The sequence below is a fragment of the Lissotriton helveticus genome, chromosome 5_1 (genome assembly GCF_964261635.1).
Source record: "Lissotriton helveticus chromosome 5_1, aLisHel1.1, whole genome shotgun sequence".
Lineage (NCBI taxonomy): Eukaryota > Metazoa > Chordata > Amphibia > Caudata > Salamandridae > Lissotriton > Lissotriton helveticus.
This window is the reverse complement of record NC_136065.1, coordinates 1,859,404,250-1,859,428,089: the sequence shown is the minus strand read 5'-3', so window position 1 is coordinate 1,859,428,089 and position 23,840 is coordinate 1,859,404,250. Positions and strand designations below refer to the sequence as shown.

Sequence of the window (23,840 nt, the reverse complement as noted above, 5' to 3'; positions counted from 1 at the left end):
TTTGTCTCTTTAGCTCTTTCCTATCTGCTTCTTTCTCTTTTACCACAGTTCAGTGGACCTTTCCCTCTGCTTCTGGCGTGGAGGCCGCTCTGATCTTTTACCTCTCACCTCTGCTTTATTTTTCTCTCACCTCAAGCCGCTTTCTCAATTTCTTTCTCTCTACCAAGATCCTTCTATGCACGTCTTCTCTTCCTTTTCACTTCCACTGCTCTGGTCTCCTACTTACTTTTCACGGATTTGCCTCAGCCCTGCAAGCACTACCTTTTGCTCTAAGGCGTGGGGCATTCCTTCTTTATTCTTTCTTTTCCTCCACTGGATGTATCCAAACCATGCCCCCTCTTCCCTTCCCTTCTATGTCCAATCTCTGCCCTACGCTCCTAGACTCACTCATTTCTTCCCTCTTTAGAGTTCCTCCGGTCCTGCCATCTGCTGTTAGAGGGGTCATGCCGTCACTCCTACCACTTCCCTCCACACCTTTAACCAACCCTTTCTTTAAAAATATGAAGAAAGGGAAAGACTTGACTCTAGATAAAGCTGGATCACACCACAGTGGTTTCTCTGCAGCAAAGAGCAGCAAGGACCATCCAATGCCCTGGGCACAGCATCATGCAAGGCGATAGAATTCAGGTACTTCCTGCAGCGGCTGACATAACATAAGAGTGGCAGTGGTTAACTGAGGCTGCCACCCTAAATCCACAATACTCACTTCACCTATGTTCGAAAAACAATTTACTGATATGAGATGCAGGCCTGCAGCTGAATGAGATACAGCAGACTGGACAAAACTAAGACTGACTCAGCTTAGCAGAACCTCCGCTGTGCGAACTTATTGATGAGTTGAGGGCACACGAGAGAGGGTAGTCACGGAAGATGGTGTAAATCCACAAAGAGTGTTAACAGCAACCCTTAAAAAATCCACAGCACTGACATTTGAAAGCAGTAGACAGTTGAAACTGCTAAAAAGTGAGAGCCTACCACTTAAAGCAGTAGGGAGGGAAGCCTGTCTTCAGAGAACGGTTGCTTTGCACGATTGCAGGAAAAAACCTGCAAGTAATGTTGGAAGGTAATCCAATTGACAAGTCCTATGTGGTTAGTCGAGTGTCATATGAAAGGGTAAGGGATATGCTCCAAGCATGTGATGACAAAACCTGACATAGTAGCTGCAAGCACAATGATTACAGAAATATGTATTATATTAAACACACATTCATAATTGCACACCTCAGCTGGCACTAATGAGCAGTCTAGTTATGCTAGAGCTGTCGGAACAACAAACTGATCAAGAAAGGGAGCACCTTATTTAATGATATGCCCCGGGCCTAGTATGCTATGGTGTGCCACCTGGGGATTTTCTGATTTTACTACAGTTGGTGCCAATTGTCAAACCCCACCTATCATTTCTGGCCTATTGAGACATCCGTACCCCCTCTCCCCCTTCACTACCAAACATTTCTTCGGTCTAAAGGTAAGAATACCTTGCAATTAAAACAGATTTTTTTCAAGTTAACTGGGTAAGAGACGCTGGAAAGAGGCACCAGTGGACAAAGTGCACTGCTGAGTAGTAAGGAAATGCTGCTGTGCAGGGGAAAGGGGAACAGCCAGCCGCGGCCCGTGGAGGGTGTTTCGGTGGGGCAGAGAGGCGGGGTGGGGCGTGCTAAAAACCGGAGTATGGATAATTGAAGGCAAGTAAACAATTTAATTAATAAAATGAATTTCGTAGCGCACCCTGCATCATATTTTGCGATGCAGGACACGCTGCGAAAGCCGTAGCAACGTGGGCAGGGCCACATGTGCCATTCCCCCCCACAAGCCGAAACAATGTTGGCTTAATCATGCATATGCCTTAACCACCCATATGTATGGTTAAGCCAATGCATGGTCTAGATGTCCGGATGGGAGGGGAGAGAAACAGGAAGCTTCGGGACAGAAAGCTTGATGCATTTTTCTTGGGGGGCGGTGGGGTCTGATTTTAGGGCTGAAGCCGGGGCTGGGGTAGTTTTTAGGGTTGGAATGTGCTACGGTTCCCAGAGTTTAGGGCTCAGGGCCCGTTTCAGTTTCGTGCGTATAGGCGTAGGCGATATTTTTCTGTGATTTGGTGCATTTGAGTTGTTTTGGCTGAATTTTTATTGTGTTTGAATGGGCGGAGGTGGGGTTTTTTGGGAGTAAAAGTCGTACCCTTTCCCGTGAATTGATCGGGATAGGGGTTGGTATGGTAGCCAGGGACAAGTGGGATTTGTGCACCTCCAAGTTTGAAAAGGATCAGTGAAGTGGAACTGGTAGAAAAACAGTTGTTTCTGAGGTGCCGGTGTCTAATGTTATCCAATAGGCCTGTTTTAGAGGTTCTGGAGAAATGCTTTTGAGGTGGTTCCAGTTGCTCCAGGTAAAAGGGGATTCTCACTGATGGCTAGATGGGTCTAATGTATGTATGATTTTTTAGGATTTTCCATGTATATTTTTTCAGCAACCCTGCTTTTATAACGAAAATCATTGGAAACGCATGCATGGTTAAGACGCATTCATGGTTGTGACCGCATTTGTGGCTGCGACAGCATTGTAGGCGCATGCGTAGTTCAGCTATGTGTGCCTCTGTCATACAAGGATGCAGTGGGGGTAATGGAAGTTGGCCTGAGTGTGAATTCTGGAAATGTATGAGTGAGTTAACAGCTTTAGAAACAGTAGTTCTTTTACAGTTAGTGGAACATGACCTCGCCAGAACAGAAATTTTAACATGACATCAGTGCTTTCATGGCAGCGGATTGGTTTTACAACTCAAAATACGTCAAGTGGAAAACTGAATAAATCTTGGGAGTTATACTAAATGAAATTCTTGCATATAGTCACAATATTTAACCTCCGTTCCTCTTCCCTTAGTGATATGTAGAAGTCAATTAATTCTTAGCCCTACTTCGTGAGGGAAATGCATTTGTATTTTTGGATAACTATGAATCTAGGTGGATCCTGGAGGATTGTTTCTGCAGTTAATTTGTCTGGAAGTTTTAGAGAATTATTCACATCGTCTTTCAACCACTTCAGAGAGCTGAAGAGTTCAGCAGAATATGCATGGTGAAGGTCAGGCAAGATTAGAGTCCTAACAGAGTCAGACCGTGCAATTGATATTATGGTGCTCCTACGTGTTTCATGGTCTTCAGTTGTAAATCCGCCTGAAAGGTTAGCTTTTAGTTGTATTTTAAAGCTGGGAGATCGACTTGGAATCCGAGCATTCTATGGTGAGGACACTGGGCCATGCTTACATGTTTGAGCCTCTTGAAAATAAGCTGGTTAATCAGGTTTATGGTTATCAAGAGCAGGCTGGTGGCTACAAATACGTCGATTTTAGCAAATACTTTGGCCCTTAGTTTTTGTGTGTAGTTCAAGATGTAAGACTTTAAAATTTGATGCACAAGTAGACAGAGGCCAGAAGGGCATCTAAAGGTCGGTTTCTTGTGATCTTGTTTGTATAAGTTACCCCGCCTTGTGTGTAGTGTATTATTTAATCAGGAATGCTTATCACCAGGTTTGGTGATTGAGTACATTAAAAAATCTAGACAGGAAGACCAACAAGACACTAAGAATTACAAGGGAACGTTAACAAGGAGTCTGTCCTTCAAAATCAAGTATTGGTGACTCAAGTATTGGTGACACAAGCATGCAGATCATCTCATACTACCTTGAGCATTGCTAAGGAACGAGCACCCAGCATTGCACAAAGATCCACACTTTTTAGCTCACAGTTGTGGTGCCAAAAATACCTTATTTTTATTATTTAAGTGCACCTGTGGCTTTTTCACTTATGCGAATTTATAGCACTATTGTGGACCCTTCCGCCTTGGGCATATAAACATTTATTTACCTGTATAGATTATGCATTTTGAATAACAGCTTGTGAATATCAGACCGCCTTTGGATTTTCGGGAATAGAGGTTGCTATTGCTTTAATACACAATAACATAACAACACTGGTTACAGAGGTGTAAGAAAACAACCAGTACAAAAAAAAACGCTTTAGGGGACAAAGTATTTTGCCAACCGAATTCACTTCCTCTGTATGTTGCAGCAATTGCGTGCAACGAAAGAAAAAACAAGACGGTAGTATGGAACGTTCCCGGGCCATTTCTATATCTGCTTCGAAACAGAACATCCATAAAAACAATGTTACGCTCAGCCACCAAAGGGCGTGTTTTTTTTTTTTTATAAAGAAACACATAATTTGCCTTCAAAGCGGGTTTCCCTTCGAAGGAGGCAGGGAGTGATTATAACCTCCAAATTGTTGTTTTTCATTTTTCTCCGTGCATGCCTGCAGGCAAGCAGCCGACCTGTAAAAAAAAAAAAGTCAAAGCAGCTCATATTGCAGTGGGCTGGGTTTTTCCTCTTCTCAGGATGAGGTCAGCTGCCTATGAAAAGAGGGCTCGGTGAAAGACTACACCACAGCCGGCCCAACTGGGACTTATAGTCTTTCCAATGTCCTCCATTTTGTGAATGAAATTCCTCCGAGCTCATTCAAAGAAAAAAAAAAAAGCTCCCTGCGCAGATTCGCAGGGCGGAAAGCTCCATGCAAGGGCATGAAATGTAATCTCGGTCCCTGCCAGAGAAGGCAGCCCTGGTTACACTGCCTGAAGGTCACCAACCCAGTGAAGAAGTCAGATAAGCTTGGTGAACTTCCAAGGCAGGCGAGTCCAATACTGTGCGCGCGGGGCACGCGAGAGTTCACGAGCCCACAGAGAAGGGGGCGGCGTTAGCTGTTTATAGCGCAGGCGGAAATGCAACGAGGTACAGTCAAGTTTATCGTGATCTGCGCACAAGCTGTAGATGCTGACTGTTCTCACTTTAAATTAAAAATAAAAGGCTAATAAAATGTCATCAGGCACAGGTCAACTACGGGATACATTATAGAATATTTCCATGGTGCATTAAAAAAACAACACGTTTTGCCTCATTGTATATTAATTATATATTTTATTATTATATAAACTGAAGCAATTCGTGCTTTGCCCGGGAGTGAATATAATTTGCTAAATTCCTGTTACACAAGCAGAAAAAACAGGAAACAAATGCACGCACACACACACACACACAAACAGCATATTAACTGCTTAACCCCTTCCATGCTCATGACGGAACGGTTCCGTCATGAGCTACGGTTGAGCTGTGCTCATGACGGAACCGTTCCGTCACGACCACACGCGTTTTTATTACGGCCCAGCACCGGAGGGGGAATCGCGGTCGCGCTGAAATGGTTAAGTCTTATTTTAAAAGATAGCCGTGACCTGATTTCCTGCACTTACACCGATGCATAACACACTAGGTTGGGTCAAAACAGTCTTGGACTTTTTCATCGTTATAGGTGTGGAATTAAAAAACAAAGCATGCAATGGTGGGGTCAAAGAAAAAAAACAGGGTTAGGCAAAAGTATCGAAAAACACCACTTTTTGAAGGCCTGAATATGAGGCATTGCAGCAAAAGTACCTTCTTACTTTAAAAATGGAAAAAAAAACTCAATATTTAGGGGAAACAACGCATTCAATATGGAGGTTGGTACCCATTTTCTCTAAATGAGGCAAGGCAGATAAAAAAAAGGAGCTAACAAATTATTCATACAGACTATTAGACACAATTGAAACCATAATCCTAATATCCTAATGCAACTACAAACAGGACAATAAACAAATGGAAAAACTTGCTATAAAATGCTGATCACATAACAGGAACTTCGGTTTTAGCAGTGGTCATCATAAAAGAAGCACATTCTATCGTTAGAACATCCTCTCAAGTTATGGCATACTTCAATCGAGAACAATGGAGCGAGGCCTAACAATATAGGTTTAGAGGAAACAGATATTTTTTGATAGCGTGCACCCTCAGGCCACAACCAAATTACCTACAAAAAACGTTACCCTAGTGAGACCCTCATGTATCAGGTGTTTGTGTCCATTTGTCGTAATTACGCGGTATTAGTAGCCCGATTTTCTCCTTATGCAGTTGACCTGGAGGGCAGAACCTGGCTCATGCACCTACAAACATGTTCTTCCAAGTGAGAGTAGCAGGATGCTCTCACTTAGGCCAAACTCTCCAGTTCTCTTGAAAGGTGGTTCTAAAACTCTTCAGCCAAGCATATGAAGGTACAACAGTCTCAGCTTTGTCACCGGTGACCTGCAATGCAGAACTGTACCATGTGTACACATAGGATCTCCTTGCCCTGTGCTAGGCAGATTTCAGTATGGCTGGACATGTTTTCATAAATTCTCAAATGTTTAGCAAGCACTACAGGCAAAGCTTTTAAGTGCTAGTAGACTAACCATTCGTTAGGGAGTAAGCAAGTAAGCAAAAAAACAAAACGTATTTCTGATTAAGGCAATTGAAGTAGGTAATAATATTTTAGTTCACAGGTTCCTGTGCTCCTGACATTTTCAGGCAACCACAATAGTGGCCGTCAACAATTGTGGCATATTACTGCAGATGGAATCAATATGGACACAGCAACACATCACCTCAAGGACTCCCATGCCTCCATTCTAAACTGGTTATCAGCATATTCAAAATGGAGTCCCCTTAAAGCAGAGTTCGGCCTTAATACCAGCAACAAACGTAAATACAAGAATAGCTCGTGGCATGCCTGGTTTATCGGTATCAGAAAGTAGGGCTGGCTCACACCTCACGCTTCAGAACTTCACAGGCTGCCCCTGCCATCCCCTCCTGACGGCATCACCTTCAAGATGCATTGCAGGGTCTCAAGGGCCATCTTTGGTAGTGGAAGAAAGGAAAATAAAACCTAAGCAGGATAACTTGGTTCTGCAAAATCCACTACAAGTGATAGATGGCATTGATCAAAATACCCTGACCACCACAAAGCTACTACGAGGTATAATACAAAGGCTTAAAACAGAAGGAGCGGCAGGTCCGAATGGCCTACCCAACGCATTTTTTAAGAATGACCCAGATTATTGGTCGAACAACTAAACTCCGCTCTTCAACCATATTTTTACACACAGCGATGTCCCCGATTCATGGAAAGGGACCATAATCTATCCTATATTTAAACAAGCCGATCGTCGTAATCGAGGGAATTTTAGGCTCATATCTCTAATCGATGTTGAGGCAAAGCTCTACGCCTCTTGCCTCCTTGTTCAGTTGCAAGAGTGGACGGATGACAACAACATAATTCCAAATGTTCGAACAGGTTTTAGACAAGGAATGGGTACAATAACAAACTTGGCAATTCTAACTGAAAAGGCACAAAAAAAGGGGAATGCAACTGTATGCATGTTTTATTGATATAAAATCTGCCTTCTATCGAGTGAACAGAAGGAGACCCTGGAAAAAGCTAAAGGCATGGGGACTACCGAATCAATTATTAAATGCAATAATTGCCCCACATGGTGACACCTGGGCGAGAGTAAAATTGGGCGAAGGATGCAGTACGACAGCAAGCATCGACATGCAGCAAGGATTAAAACAAGGCTGCGTGTTAGCACCAAGCCTATTTAATTTGTTCCTCTCAGATCTTAGTAAATACATGGAAGCAGCTGATTGCCACCCGCCGATAATGGCCAATAAGCAGATCGCAGTTTTACAGTATGCGGATGATATTATATTGTTCAGCCAAACTCCTATCGGCCTACAAAGAGCGATAAATAATTTAGTAACCTATCTGGACCAGGAAAATCTGGAACTTAAAGGAAAAACAAAGGTTGTCCGTCTGGTGGATCAACACAAAATTAAGTTCAAATGGACAGTAAAAGGGACGAAGGTTGAAGAGCAAGGGTCATATAAATACCTCGGTATTACAATAGGGCAGGGTACAATCCACAAGGAGCACAAACTTGTCACTATAGCAAAAGCTTAATCATTAATCTTTGTACCGACAACTAAAAACTAAATTGGACTGCCCAAATTATAACCTGTACAACATGTACTCCTGCTGTGTAAAGCGCTCTGATATCTGCAAAGATCTTGTCCGCGCTATATAAAACTTTCAAAATAAAAAAAATAAAAATAACCACCTTTTAAAAGTGATGTCAGCACAAAGTATGCCTACTCTGTCATATGGCTTAGTCACTTGGTGTGGCAAGGAGGCGGAGTTACTCAATGATCTCCAGACAAGGATCTATAAAGCAGTTTTTAATTTGCCAAAGTCAGCCTCTCCATCCCAAGTCCGACTTGAATTCGGCCTCCAAAATCAAAAATTTCGGAGCATGAGCAATAAATTAATGAAACCGCAAGCATACCCAACATCTCACTTTAGCTGGCATTGCACGATTCGAAATACCTACAGCAATCCTGGAAACAACCCAGACAAGTACCTCAGTGTCGCCTGAGTGGCTATCAAAAGGAATCCCTAATCCATCTTTTTTGCGTTTGTCCAGCAATTACAGCTTGGAGGCGATACTACTTAAGAGCTATTTTTAACGAACTTAAAATCCGCACGTGTAGGCAAGCCGTTATACGCTGGATGGACGGTTCCTCTATAATCCTGGCCTGCAGAGGAGTAAAATACCTGGCAGAAGTAAAAAAAATATTACTCCAAGCTGATCAGGAGAAGATCAGAGAGGTCTGACCAACAGGACACTGTTTTAATTGGAATAAGTTGTGCAATAAACGGACTGAAAATTAGATTTACTTAGAATTTGATTGGTTAGGTGACATAGATGTTGGACTAAATTTTAACTATTGTATTTTTAGTATTTTATGCGTTGGTAGAGTCCCCACACTGTAATCAACAGGATATATAGTATTTAATGTAGTCTGGTTTTAACCTTGGATGCAAAGATATTTAATTGTTTTGGATATTTGTAACGATTTTAACTAATCATACAATAAACTTGAAACTGAAACAAACACTGAGAAGGTGTCTATAGCCAACAGTGCAAGCTACTTGGAAGATAAGATGAAGATCTACAACGGCCAATGTAAAAAAGCAGTTTTGACATCACAAAACCGGAGACCAAAAACAGGAAAGACGAAAAGGCTTTAGACAAGTGTTCTCTTCCTACACTTGCGGGGCTGTGGGGCCATTCCAAAGCTGATCCACCCAGCACCTGACCTTCTTTTTCAGGAAACAACTGATGAATCCTCTCTAAAGAAGAAAGCATCCAAGAGTAACCGCATCTGAACTAAACTCCTTCACAGATGCTCTAAGAAGGTTGGCTATGCCGTACCAAGTATGTGCTTGAGTTTATTTAAGGACTGAGCGCCTGCATATTGGGAGGCAAGTAGCCTGTTCTTCTCGATGTACCTAGAACCGCGCTTTATACTTGGTTGAGGTTTTTATAGCGAGACCCTGCCCACAAGGTGTAAGCCTTTCACAAAATAATAAGACTACATACTACTAATAACACTACATATTTGTAACACCCAGGTGTTACAAATAACAGTTGAACCAATAATCTTTTCAACAAGGATTGGAGCCAAGATAATTAGTGAGGTTGATCGTGGCCAAACAAAAATGATTGGGGGGTGGGGGGGGGGGGGGGGGGGGGGAGAAAGAGGGGCTGGAGGGGATTAGGACCAATAATCAGCTGCGGGGTGTGCAGGTATCAGCGGTGGGCCGTGCAGGGGGAGGGGGATATTTCAAGGGATGAATCAGAGGGAAAATTAATTATTTGTTTCCCCTTGGCATCGTCCCTCGAAGTCCCCCCCCTTACCCGGCAGCCCCACCGATGTTACCTGCATGGACCGCGGCTGTAAATACTGTTCCAAGATGGTAAATTAAGGTTCATTTGGCCTTTTAGCAGTTCAAATCTTAAACATTTAAGTGTGGTTTAAAAAGAAATAAGTTCAGTATTTTTGGGACACCGCCTAAGTCTTACTAAATGTGCAGGGCCTCTCAGGTACCGAGTACCTGGATTTCATAATTTGAAAGAAAGGGTGCCAGCATTTCCCAGTAGCAGAGTCCCTGGGACAGCAGGTACCAGCAACTGTATATTTCCATTCCAAGCAATCCCATAATCACAGATGGACACGATGCAACACTCTGGAAGGAGGGCGTTACTTGGTGAGCTGTTCTTTGCTAGGTGGAATTGCCTTGTTCATGGAAAATCATATAAAAAGAAAAGTGGTTACTTTTTCGGATGTGAAACCACAGCTGACCGTTTCGTTTACATACAATGACTAACACTTGTTTCCAAGCTTCCCAATTCAACATCTGCCGTAACAGGCCGTTGAAGCTCAGTCTGCAGTCTCATACACAGGACACGTTCAAGACATTGAAAACTGAAAATGAAAATACATTTTTAAAAAAACAACCCAAACTACAGATCTGTCTACCCTAAATCCACTGTGCCAATTCTCCGGAAAAAACACACAGAGGGCAAATACTGAAAGAGTAGAAAATAATCTTCAGGGTGTGGGCACCACATTTCTAAGTAACAATGCGCTTTATAAATATTATAGGGGGAAAAAAGAAATGGTGGTCGAAAGATGGCAGACCCCACCCACGGAAGGAAAAATAGATGTCATGAGCCCGGTTACCATCACAAGATGAAATCCGAATACATTTGAATTTTGAAAAAAGGCATAGGAAGTGCTTCTTTATCCAAAGCAGAATAAAATGTAAGTGTGATTTGTATTAAACTAATTATACAGTTATATGTAGGCCACTGGACTTCTCGCGCCTACCATGCCCCGTTCAATGCATGTCTTTCAGGCTCTTGCTGTCACATAATGTTCTGTACGGTCCATGGGTCATTATGACTGGATGCCTCACAAAAAAGAAAGCTAGTGAGACGAACCCTTACCGCTTATTAAAACTTCACAGGAAAAGTAGCATTCGACAAGCAAATGTTGTTATATTCCAGTGATGAAAAACACTGAAAGCCATTATACCTAAATGCTTCAGTAGCAAAGCGCGTGTTTATGTCCACGTCATCAGCAGTAATTAGGAGCTATGCTCCTCGGCCAGCAGGATATCAGCCAGGGAACACTGGAGTGCCTCAGAGGATGGCAGTCACTCACACAACATGTAACTGACTCTGTCCCAGCCCACCAGGCACGTGACCAGCTCTGCCCAAGCCCTACTGGCCCCGCTGCTTCACCAGCCGACCAGTCCTTCCAAGGCGTAGCTCATTTAGTCGAAAGTTCCAAGAAGGCAGTCTAACAAATCTATTTTTCTACCCACTCTGTCCGATATGGCGCACGGAATAACAGTCAGAAGGTAACCTTTAATGTGCACTCGTGTCCAATGCACACATGCAACCAGCATCCAAAAAAACTCGAAATATTATGGGCCGCCCCTAGAGTTTCACAATATCTGCAGGCACGGATGAAGACGGGTATGTTAAAAATAGATTTCTTACGACTTCATCTCAGACCCCATTACTAGTCCGAGCAGTCAATACCTTAACATGCACAATAACTTGCATTACTGAGCATTAGCCTCCATTAGCCCTCAAGGCCTCTGGTGTCTGAGCAGCAGTGTCTGCAAACCTGAGTGTGCTGGGAGCCAGTGAAGGCGAAGCATGAACTGTGGGATAATGCACCCTCCATTGTATATAATCCATACACTTAAGCCACCAGGGAGTTCAAGACAATTAAAAAAGCACAAATTACTATGTCATGTGCATTTCTACTACCACTTGCAGATAGCGATAAAAGTCAGGAGAGAGCAGGTTGTCGTTGCTTGTGCCAAGTCATCACAGGTATATTTTTTCTGTTCCTAAATCAGGCAGGGTTAAATGTCTTGAACCAGTGTCTTGTGCCATTAACGAACCAGGTCAAAGATCTTCGAAATCTGGGCAAGAAGTTTGAGAAAATGGGGGACAACTGGAACCGGAAAAAGACTTCCTTAGGACAGCGTGGAGATGAAATGGCAGTGGCAACAATAAAACTCTAATTTGGCAGGACAAAAGCATGCCTGCTAACTAAAGCTTAGAAGTAGTAGTGTGTAAAGGTGGCCCTTTCGCCGCACAAGTTTCAGATCTATTGCTAAAACATTAAAAAAAACACACAAAGGCGTGAAGTTCCAAACAAGTAACTTTAACAAGTTTTAGTATATAGATTCCCTCATGAGCAAAATGTGAGGTATGCACTTGCAAGCGAGTTACTGGTCCCAACTAACAGTCACGAGAAAATATTATGTGCATAATACCAATCTTTTTTTTTTTAAGCGGGAAACTGCAAACTAATGCTATGACAATAATTAGTGACTCTGCTAGAGTAATAACAATTTCGCACACCGCCATGCAGAAGTTGAAATCGCAAGTATGATCTAAAATAGCAATTATCTGAAATTCTGCAGGTGAAAGAAGAAAAAAAAAAAAAGATGTAGGAGATGGTAGTGAATATACGTAAGCAGGACACTCATGAGGCAGGTGAAGATGAAATAATTACAAGAAAGAACTGAGAATCATACCAGAGTCGTATGCATAGTCTGTCTGCTCCTGTTTGATCACCACATTGGCCGGGTATCGATGGGCACCACGACCTAGCTGGTTTGCCTGGTCATACATCGGATCATGGTACTCCCGTTTAAAGCCTTGCTGGGAATAAGGCAGGCATGGCTCGGACATCTGTCGCTGGTAAGTGATGGGAGCCTCCCGGCTCATACTCTGAGATGAAGGGAAGGAATGACACATCTCCACAGGCTGCTGGTATCTGGAGCTGAACGGGCACAAAGAACAGGTGAGTGAATCAGAAAATGTTTAATACTGGGCTGTGTGTGTGTAGAACAAGCCTGAAATTCGTCATGGGTGAGGAGAGCTGGATGCTACTTAAAAAGTTAAACTCAACACTCAAGAGCACAAGTACTTGGGTACTTAAGTATGTCACCTTACATTATGGTAAAAAAAAAAAAAAAAAACTGGTGCTCAGCTAGCAAACACATTTCATGCTGCAAGTGTCAGGCAATAAACACAACAATTAACTAATCTAACACATGTAGGGACATTCAATGCACGTCTAGGAGGTAAACTAAACCAAAGATAAAAATGTCCCAATTCAAAATCCAACACCTGATCCCACTTAAATGCAATGACTGGACTGAAACAACCAGATGAAGAATTCAGTTCGTACTATAATCTGCCCCTCCAGCCTAAGATTTGTATGCATCTTCCAAAATAGTTCAAAGATAAATGTCTCCCCACCAACTTACTTAAAATAAACACAAAAATAGAGCACTGGAATTTGCATGGCATTGTCAATGACTACATCAATTAAAGAACTCTACTGTGCTTTGTTACATGTTCATTCAGACGCCACACAAAGCCTTAATGCCAATCCGGCAAAGTCCCTTAAAAGAGCTATCTAGCCCACAGTTTGATAAGCTAGTCTTCTGCTGCGCCAGCATAGCTCTTCGGCTCCCACAAACAAATCCTCCCCTGGTTCCCACATTTGCTTTTTAACTATGCCCCACTCGTACTTCAACTATTTTACAGTATTAATTATAATATTGGCTGTATGCAGCAAGAAAGATTTATTAACACATCCCCATGCTATGACGTGCACGGACATCTTCTATAGGTCCCATCTCCTTCTACTTTGGTTCCTCACCTGTGTTCCATGAGATATCCCCTAGAGGGAATGGGTTGAGAGGATGACTGAGGACTCATGAAGTTTCTGTCTTGTCTGGAGAAGTGTTGAAGAGGAGACATCTGGGCCCCTTGGTTTGGCGACTTAAGTCCAACTTGTCTTGATTGATCATAGGCACTGAAAAAGGCGCAAGGCAAACCAGTTAAGGTGTCTAACATGCATAGTGTTTGAAAATATCCAAAGTAGCAGGTGCTAAAAATGTACAACCATTTATGTCTTTTTTTTAAGGTTAAACAGGGTATAGGCTGCAAGCCAGGTGACTGAAAGGTAAAGAATGTGTTCTTTGTGTGGCCTGAAAACTCCAATTAAGTTTTCAGATTTTTAAACAAAGCACTGGAAATTCTTGAGTCTCAATACCAAAGTTTGGTCCACATTTTGCCACTCTTCATAATGTTAGTTTCTTGGGAGTGATGTAATCTGAAGGTTTATTGGTGTTCCTTTGAAGCTTTGTGTAAGAGATGTACATTTCGGCAGCTATGAAGGCCTTTCACAGACAGCAGATCATTGGGACTTCCAGTGTAAAGTCACAATCAGGATTAGAACCCAGGTCCTTGGGTTTCTAAATCAGCAACCTAGAATCTAGAGCGCATCTCCTCCCAGAGGAGGAGTGGCAGATTTACACCAGCCCTTGCCTAGTTTTACAAAGGATTGGCATCCATACTGGAGAATATCTGACATGGTTGGGTTTGGATAATCATAACATTTCTCAACTATATTTTGCTATACTGCATTTTCTACAAGGAAAAAAATCTTTTACTCTGAGCAAACTGGTTTCCTTCCAAGCCCTGGGGATCTTCCATGCACTTTCCCTACACTTCTTGCTCCATCAACTCCTTGTTTGTTTAGCGATTCGCCTGAAGTGTATAAAAGGATTGGAATGGCATGGCAAACAGGCAAAAGGTAAATAGGTAAAAAGGCAACGTGTTGTTGTAATCAGATCCATTTCAGCTGTTGACATGGTTTCTTCCCTAAAAAACTTTGAACCAAAAGATTTGTCTTTTCTTAGGAATGAGAACAGTGTATCCATTTGATGGCACATGTGAAATGTAAGTACATAAACAGACCTCCCAGAGAAACTACATTTCTTAATTAAGTGATTGCACAACCTAATGTGTTTACAAGAGAATGGGAAATCCAGTGAAACCTGAGTTTCGCTAAAGAATCCATCCCCAGACTCCACCATGAAACAAGAAAGGAACCCGGGAACAGATTGTAGGAAGGTAGATCCCTGACTATGGTTGCCCCCAACTTTTTGCCTGGTGTTTTGCTGGTTTTCTGACTTAGTTGACCTGGGACCCTGCTATTCAGGACCCCAGGCCTACTGCTCTCTCTGTAAAATGGATTCCATGTACCTTAGGTACATATCTAATTGGATACTGAGTCACCTTATCAGTCCCTGTACAGTGTACCTTAGGTACCCAGGGCATAGGTGTACCCAGGGCCTACCAGGGGCTGCAGCATGTATTATGCCACCCCTGGCTGGCCATCCAAATCTGACACAACTGGCTGCACGACAGCTGGGGCAAGGTGGTGTAATCACCCTTTGCTTTAGATATAGCATACCTATATCTAACCCTAAAATGGGCACACAGATCTCCCATCAGTCACTCCTATGGCAGGCCTTGACAATCCTGAAGGCAGAGTGCTTGGAATCGTGTGAGATAGTGCTCTGGCATGAGCTGAGCCTGTCTGCGGCTTTCGGGATCCATCCCTTAGCCGTTTCCATGATATCGCATACCATATACTCTTAAGTGCATTATAATCCTCGCGGTTATATGCCAACTCTGGTATCGCTTTATCAAAACATGTCGAGTAAGGTGTCATACGAATTGGAATACTAACCCCTCGCCAATTCTGGCGACGGGGTTAGCATTCCACCCTTCTAGAGGGACACAACATGTATGTAACCTGTAACCCCGGTTAGAGTCAGACAGAGCCTTAGCTCCACAAAATGGATGCTGCCACCGAGACACAAGTCTGCCCTCCTGCTGCTGGGAGTCCTCCCAGCCCAGGAGGCAAGGACAAAGGGTTTCCTGCCAGGGGCGGTGCCAGCACCGTCCCAGACAGGATTTTGTGTATCCTAGGTAGGCAGGGCTTTAGAGGAAGGTGACTGCAAGTGGCACCCCGGTGCTCACTGTGCATAGGCCGGCTGGAACCAGTTCCAGGGGCACTCCAGCCCCTGGCCTGGGGAAAGCCCGCCAAAGGAGAGGGGTGTAACCACCCCCCTCCTAGTCCCACCCATAGGGCAGGACTTAGTCGCGTGCCAGCCCCTTTTTGCAGGATAAAGGTAGGAACTGGCCCCCTTCCAAATCAGATCATCTTTGAATCCTGAAACTACTTTCCACGAAAGGAACTCAAGACTTCTTCCCAAGATTCTCCCTTGTGACTAAGGAGTAGTCACCCTGCAGCAGCAGGCACCAACCAAGCATCGCGGTTTGTTGCCAGTCTCTCCTTCGGATCAAGACTGCTCCAGCACGACGAGAACCGGCTTCCCTGGCACCTCTGACCTCAACCTACATCATCAGCCCAGCTGTGATCCGTGGGTGTGACAAGACATCGAGGGACCGGCCATCTTCAGAACTGCACGACGCTTGTCCAGCACGACTCCCGAGTGACCCTCGACTGAGTGCTTTGGGGTAAGAGAAGCCCCGACCCTGAGCAGCTCCAGCACCGAAGTTCAGCCCCCCTGCATCCACGAGATTTGCGTGGGGCCCTTCTGCTTTTTGCTGCCAACCGCGTTGTCCAGGTCGCTTGCCCGTTGGCTAGTGACCCCTTCACGACGCTCCACGACGACAACTACTGCTGGTCTGGTTGCTCCAGACTAGCCCTTGCTCCCCTCCAACAGAGGAGCACCCTGGACCCTCCTGGTCCACTCAAGACGCCATTTTAGGTCCACCGCGTGGGCCTTGCATTTGCCAAGACTTGTTGCCCAATCCTGGGTCCAGCGACGTCGACAGCAAGAACCTTCGTGGGACAGCTCGCACCTCCATCCTGGTCGCCGACAACGCCTCCTGGTCCGAGAGACTGCAGAGCCCAGCAGCGCCCACTCACCTGGCTGAGGTGACTTCGTCCGGTGCCATCCTGGTGCCCACTCAAATCACTGGCTAGTGATTCAGAACTTGGTCCCCTCTGCTTACAGGTTTCTTCTCCCCTGATCCAGGCTTGGATCACTCCGAACTTTCTTCACTGGCCGCCTGCCAGCAACTCTTTCTTCAGGCTCCTGGTTCTTCAACGTGGGTTTCCGACGCAACTTCAACCCTATGCAGCCGCAGCCCCTGGGCTAGGTAAACCAAGTACTCCGGTGCTTCAGCATAGTCCAACACCCTAAGTGTTCGGATCCACCCCCGTTTTCGACCCACCTAGTCGGGTTCGCCCGAGAACAGTAACTTTGTGACTACTAGCCTCCATAGACTTTTTCCCGCCTTACGCGTGAGAGTTCCCACTCTGCACACGACGTCCACAGGCCTCCTGCAACTAATCTAAGTGTTTAGAATTGTAGGCCAAGCGATTCCAAAGTCTATGAGAATAGTTACTTACCTGCTAGTAGTTCGCATTCCACTTTTGTAATATATGGTTTTTCGTGCCCCTAGGGCATTTGTGTAAATTGTGCGACTTAAAGTATTTTCTTAAGAGTTTTGTTATGTGCTTAGCTCCCTGACTCAAAGAGTTCAGGGTAGTCTTGTTATAAATAAATATCTGTTTATTTTCATAACAACTTGTGTGGTGTCCTTTCACTTGGTGTTCAAGGGGTAATGTGATGGTAAAACAGCTGGCTTAACACGCCCTCTAGAGTCTTAGCCTTAGACTGCTCGTATCCATGCTACTAGGATAGCTGGTCTATAAGGTTGACTTACAACCAATCATCAATAAGGGTTGTTTGGACTGATACAAAGTGCTCACTAGAATAGTGAACATTATATATCAGGCCAACTTCTCACACAGATACTTGCCTTCATTCTCAAATCTGCTTAGAAAAAAAACATTGGATTAACCAAAGCCTTCCCTTCCCACACATCCCATCACATGGAAAATTAGAAAGTCCAAGCTGGACCGTGCACATTTTAGAGGAGGCGCTTACGCACTACTAAAGCATGATGGGAGCAAGCCTACCTGGCGTAAAGGCACTGCTCTCCATTGCGGAACGGGAACGTCTGCTTCTGGCTGCAGGACAGCGCTGGGTCTGAACAAGTGCTCTGCTGCTCCTTTTTAATTTTAACAGGAGGACTGTGGAAGGCTACTGCAAAGTGACAGAGGAAAGGGACATAGTGTGAGAAATGTGGTCAAGTGTACATCTGTAACATCAGCACCTGGTTTCACAAGAAGATTATAACATGTGTTCAACATAAAATACCCAAAAAAATGCAGCTCTGACCATCATTACAGTATGTATTCTAGACAGACCTGGAGCAATAGAGAGAGTTCAGGATAGCACCAGTGTGGGTCAGCACATAAGCTTTGCAGTATATGTTTTGCAACCGAGCGAGTCCTAGACCTATGCTATTCCTCTCGCTTGGGAAGGAACATTGTTCAATTTACCCTCACGAAGGGGCCAAAGATGTTTGAGCAAGTGAAGAATTGAAGTGTTTCTGCAAGAAAATACCACATTAGCCTATACCAGCAGTTTACCCAATAGTATTTTTTATATGCTCTTACTTCCCATAATGCAAAGTGGTGTTGGCGATGACGAACAGCCACATCATGTAGCAAACCAGCAGTGTTTAATAGGTGTAAAAAACAAAAAACAAAGTAAATGGAAGCGCCCATGGCTTTACTTAGAAACCTATTGCCAGCACTGCCGAATGTCGGGGACGTAGAATACATAGTCTGTCTAGTCTCGAATCCACCTACTACCTCCCCTTCCAACACAAGACCTGGACAACAGGTGCCAGGATCCACCCCCTGCAACCACCGGCACACATTAGACAGCTATACTATATCAATAGAGAATGAAAGGGTGATGGGGTAGACTGGAATTCTAACCAATTCATTTCCATTGCTGTATCAAAGATTCCAACTAATAATTCATAAATATCTTTGGATAGCTTCTAAAATAGGCAAAGTATAATTTATAATACTCAAACTAATTAAGTCTGATAAGTTCCTAAGTAGCAGGCGTACCAGGGAAGCTAGGAATAGAGGGAACCCCAGGTCAACACCAGTCAGATCGGATTTAGGAAATTCCTTAGACAGCAAATACGAAAACAACTCAAAGTTTACAACAACAAATAAAATAAAAGCATTCAGGCAAAATTGCGAGGCCATTTGGTTTGTGTAGGTCCGCTTTTTGCACAGCTGCAAAAACTACCGCTAACCTGTCATTTATAAAAAGCAGATACTCATTAAGCACTTCCTGGCACTAAATCACTAATCGTGAGCCGGGTGAGGCGCTGCCGCATAGGGCCGTGCAGCAACATGCCTCATGGTTACGTTGTATCCCGAAGGAGAAAAGGCAGCCGCCCCCTCCTTTTCACCTCAAACAGCAACGCAACTTCAACCGGTTCAAACCAAAAATAAATACAACTATTTATACCACAACCAGTTCAAACAACCATGCTGATCCGAGTGGGTGCGATTAGACTCTCTCCCTGCGAGAAGCGGCGCGTCAACCTTATGAAAGTTCAGCAGTGCTCTGCAGAGCACTATATTGAACGGTGACATTGCACAACTGGAATAGATTATGTAGTCGATTTAAGAAATTCATAATTTTTACAAAAGATGTACTAATTTTAGCTTTCTGTAACATTCACACCTAAACTGCAGTATGTGCTAATGTGATTCTGTAGGTTTACAGCCACTGGATAAATAAATTCAGCAGTGTTTTCCAAATGATTATGGATTTACTGCATATTTTATAATCTGCTGCATAATTTGCTAACTTAAAAATGTTTTAGCTCAAATGGAGCAAAGATTCTATTGTCATAAGTGGCTACGATGGTGATTGGGCAGAAGCAGCCACTGAGCGTATGCATTTTGGCAAGACGCGGGCCTTGTGGAGCACCAGTGGGGCGGCTTGGCACTCCATTCCATGCACGCCCCTCGGTCTGGAGGGCCTTGGTCTCCACCAGCCTGATATCTTTGCTTTCTCCACCAGTAATCAGTGGTCTCTGCAGTCACGTGGCCCCTTAACCAGTGACTTTAAAAGTACCTACATTTGAAACGATTGCTCCTTGGGGCCTGTTGCTTTCATGAAGGAGGTGAGCGGGAAGTACAGGGAGGGCCACTATTTCGTTCATATGCTTAGTTTAGTACCCAGAACTTGTAACAGATGTTCAGTCATCAGCCGTTGAAAGTAGGATTTGATGCCTCAGATGGCCGGCACTTTGCTATACACACCTTAAGTCATGAAAAGTAAATTAAATGCCCTCTTAACCGCCACCCAAATATCCTCGCAATTGCCAAAATTTCTTGGTTTCTTTTTTATTTCTCCAACACTTCTTAGAAGAGCAAGAGGAATAAGGTGGGGCAAAAAGCATGCCGTAATCAAGGCAGTTAGCAGCAGAGGAAAATGTATCAAAACACTTTAGGGATAGCCACGAGGACGTAACTAAAGGCAGGAAAGGGGAGATAAGCCCACAGAGGGGTGCAATAATATACAAATGCAACACAGCTGGGTTGGAGAGAGCAAGCATAGTTGGAGCGAAAATTAAGGGCGCTCAGGACAATCCTGAAGGTGCTCTCATGCGCGAGAGAAGCTTCAGGATTGGCTGCAAGGCATTCTGGAAGTCTGTGGCACCTGGAGATGAGGAGCAGAAGAGCGCGACATGGCTGCATGTACAGTTTTTTTAAATTACGATTTTTTATTCCACCCCCACGATCCCTGTGCTCCCTCGCCCCTATAGGCTGCTCGTCCAGCACACCAGCCGCTACTATGAGTGCCATAGGTTGTGTGGCGATGGCCAATCAGGGAGAAAAGATGGCTTTCAAATTGGTTTTGGAAAAAAAGTCTTGAAGTCTTTTTTGTGGTGACATATTGAGGCTGTACTTGGCAATCTGGATCCGACAACTAGTTGTGGTGGAAAGAAAGAAAAAGTGGAAAGAGAGCTTTGGAGGCGAAAATGAGGGCTAAAATAGCTGGTAAAAAAGTGCACGCTAGATTCACATGAATATCAGAGAGCCTTACTTTATAACATGAACAAACGCATTATCGCGTGCCTCGGCATGCATATTGCTGCACACAGTACACAGTTTATATTGCACAAGACATCCGACTGTCAGATTATTCAGGACCAAATGGGAAGTTGTGCTGGCCTTAAGCATGTACAAGGGGAGAATGGCTTGAGCAAACTGGCTGAGTGGTCACATACTACTCTACAGGGAACAGACTAAGCACTGGGAATGTTAACTCTTACAATACAATGGGGGAAGCTTTGCAGTTCTGAGGTAGTGGACCCTCAAAAGTATCCACCCCCTGCCTTTAGGCAAACGTTCAATTTTTCCATATGTCTACAAAAAAAGCACCTTTACTCACATTTTCTATATATCATCTAGAGCAAATTTCCTCCAGCAATATTGGAAAACATCGATTTTGCCCCACACCTCATCTGATCGCAAGGATGGAACTTTTAAGTAGTGCTGTGAATCATGTGGGGCTACAGAAAACAAATTACAAAACAATACAGTGCAGTCTGCATAGTGCCACCTTCTCAACATCTGCCTTCTGAATCTGGAATATTATCCTTCCTTAAAGACTGCCTAAAAAAGGAACCAGAAATGCGTCCTTGCGCAGAGCAACCTCCATCTTAATGAACAAGTCACCCTGATCCCCATCACATCAGCACAGACTAATATGTACTATCGATGTCACTCTTCCACATGTCGCAGACCTTCAGGTCAGATTCACACCACTACTTTCAATCCACGTTAAATATCAAAACTTATGGTCTTTTTCCACCATGGTCATTCTTTTTGTACAGCACTTGTTAGCTTTGAGGTCTCCAAAATAATTGGGACAACGATTCTGTCTTCCAGTGAGTGATAAAGAAAGCTGGTCTGAGGCAAGAAGGAATAGCAGAAGAATCACCGGGCCTCCAAAATCGCTCTAAAAATATTAGTAGCTGATGCTAAGAACATTTAGCAAAAATGATACGTAACAGACTACAAGTAAGGAGACATCACTTCTAGAATAGAAATTACATTTGTGCACATTTGTTGGGTCATGGGCTACTATTGATGTAATGCCGCAGCAGCAATTCTGTTTAGAAAAAAAATGTATGTCTGCTCCTGACTGCAGGAAAAATGTGACTAAGCCGTACAAACATTTCACGCAGAGGTAAGACCTTTTCTGTACAAAGATGGCATGATCAGTGACAGGTGTGATTTTGCTGGCGGAGCAATTTTCCAATCTTTGCACTTTGTAACAGAGAATTCTCTTACAAGCCCTCACTTCCACATAAAGGATGTACAAGCAGCACACAACAAACACTACTTTCCTACAGAACCACTCTGAGCAGCAAACCGAGAGTTAAAGCATGCTACAGCATGAACGCCCCCAGGGAGTCTCCTGTAGCAGGTCTGGATCAATTCCACTTTGAAAGGGAGGAAGAGAAGGTACTTGGGTGAAAACACTATCACATCCGCCCCAGCACTCTCACTGAGCAGCCTGCCTGATGGAGGCTCTCTGCTCGACACCAGTTTAGCAGTGAAGAGGCCTAGTCATTATGCAAGCTGGCAAACAGGCATTAGTGTTGTGCAGGGTAGCGGCACACCTGCATCAAAAGGACTGCAGGGGAGTTACGCACCTGTAAATATCAAGCAGTGGGTGCGTAATGCCGCTATTTGGAGAGCCTTATGGAGAAGGGAACTTCACAGGCTACCTCGGAGTCAACTGGTATGAAGCTCAAGACTATATACGACTGACCAGGGAGAATCAGAGTAGCGTTTGTTAGCGTTCTTCAGATGCAGTCTTAAAGCCAATGGGGTTGCAAGGAGGGTGTAAAACTACCCATACACTGAAAATCTTACTTATTGTGGCAAAAGCAACGTGATCTATTCATTTGCAAACATCCATTCAATTCAAGATTAAAGTGTTTTTAGTGCCAAGGTGTAGTTCCAGAACTAGATCTGGGCCCGATATTTAGAATAAACAGCATAAAATAAACGTACACACTCTGGATCCAAGTCTTTTATATAGGTAGAGGCTATCGTGAAAATGATGTGCTCTGAGCCATACTTGGTGTAGGACACTGCAGTTTCAAAGGGATATTGTAAACTCCAAACACGCTGGAGAGTAGTATTCAGAAATTTCACAGGTTCAAAGATGGAGCCCAAACCATCATTCATATCCGCCCAAAACCTACAAAAAATAGCCTACAGTTGAAAGCACAGAGATCAGAATAGGAAATGCAACAAAATCTAATTATCTTCAAAGAAAAGCAGGCTAATGGCCATCACGCTAGAGCGGAACTGTGCCCACCACTCGTGTGTGCGAGCATCACCACGGACGTTGTCACTGATTTGGTGCCGTGAAGTAAATGTTGGCACTCATAGGACAACAGACTTGCCCTTGTCATATTTCGAGTACAATTCATAACACAATTTGGTGTATGGCCCTTCCTGCCATGGAAGGGTGTAACTAATGCACAACTAGAAAGAACAAATTCCCCATCATTTGTGCAATAAAATACAGAGTTGGCAAGTCTGAGCCTTCAAGGATTTAGATGGACCTTGGTTATTCAGGCTGCACAGATCTCAGCTGTGTGGTCTGCTGATCAACCCACTTAGCTGCCCAAAGTCCTAGGATGAAGCACGCTGGCAGGGTCATTCAGGCAAGAGACCGAAAATGGCTCCCAACAGTTTGAAGTGGAGGATTCCAGGCAGGGAAAAAATGCCCTTTTGATGAGCCGGGTTCCGCCTCTGCACTTTCAAGTCGGCAAGTGAAGCAAGGGCTTGTATGGGAGCCTAGCCTTACGTAAGCACAGACGTCACACGCACGTCTGCTGGCTGAGCGTCCGATCCCTCTGAGCCCAATCGCGGGCCTCAGTGATGCACGTAAACTTGAACATACGCTGATGCAACCGTGGTGCAAGCGCTGCTTGCATGGGCCTTAATTAAGAGCCACTGCTTACAGACAAGCGTCCAATTACACAGCGTGGGTGAGCTGATGACAGCGGTCGTAAAAGGCAGAGTAGAGCATGACGGGTTCCTAAAAACAAAGAGCAGGGTACAGCACAGCCCACAAAGAAAGATGGAAATCTTCCCAACAGTATGCTCCCTCTGAAGGCCGGTAGGGATGGTGTGTTGTCAGTGCAGGACGGACGGGGGATGGAATTTGTGAATGCCCAACCATTCAAGCCTATTATATGCATGTCTGAAATTTCCAGATG

The 23,840-nt window shown here is 44.1% G+C and overlaps 1 protein-coding gene across 1 annotated transcript in view; it reads right to left on the bottom strand.

Moving 5' to 3' along the window:
- The window catches only part of ETV4 (ETS variant transcription factor 4), a 147,022-nt gene that overhangs the window by 44,874 nt on the left and 78,308 nt on the right, over positions 1-23,840 (bottom strand). Inside the window, exons 6-8 of the mRNA XM_078645296.1 lie at positions 17,629-17,755; positions 13,480-13,635; positions 12,344-12,591 (exon numbers count right to left, since the gene is read on the bottom strand). Of these exons, the coding sequence (XP_078501422.1) occupies positions 12,344-12,591; positions 13,480-13,635; positions 17,629-17,755 (531 nt within the window). The remainder of the gene's footprint in view (positions 1-12,343; positions 12,592-13,479; positions 13,636-17,628; positions 17,756-23,840) is intronic.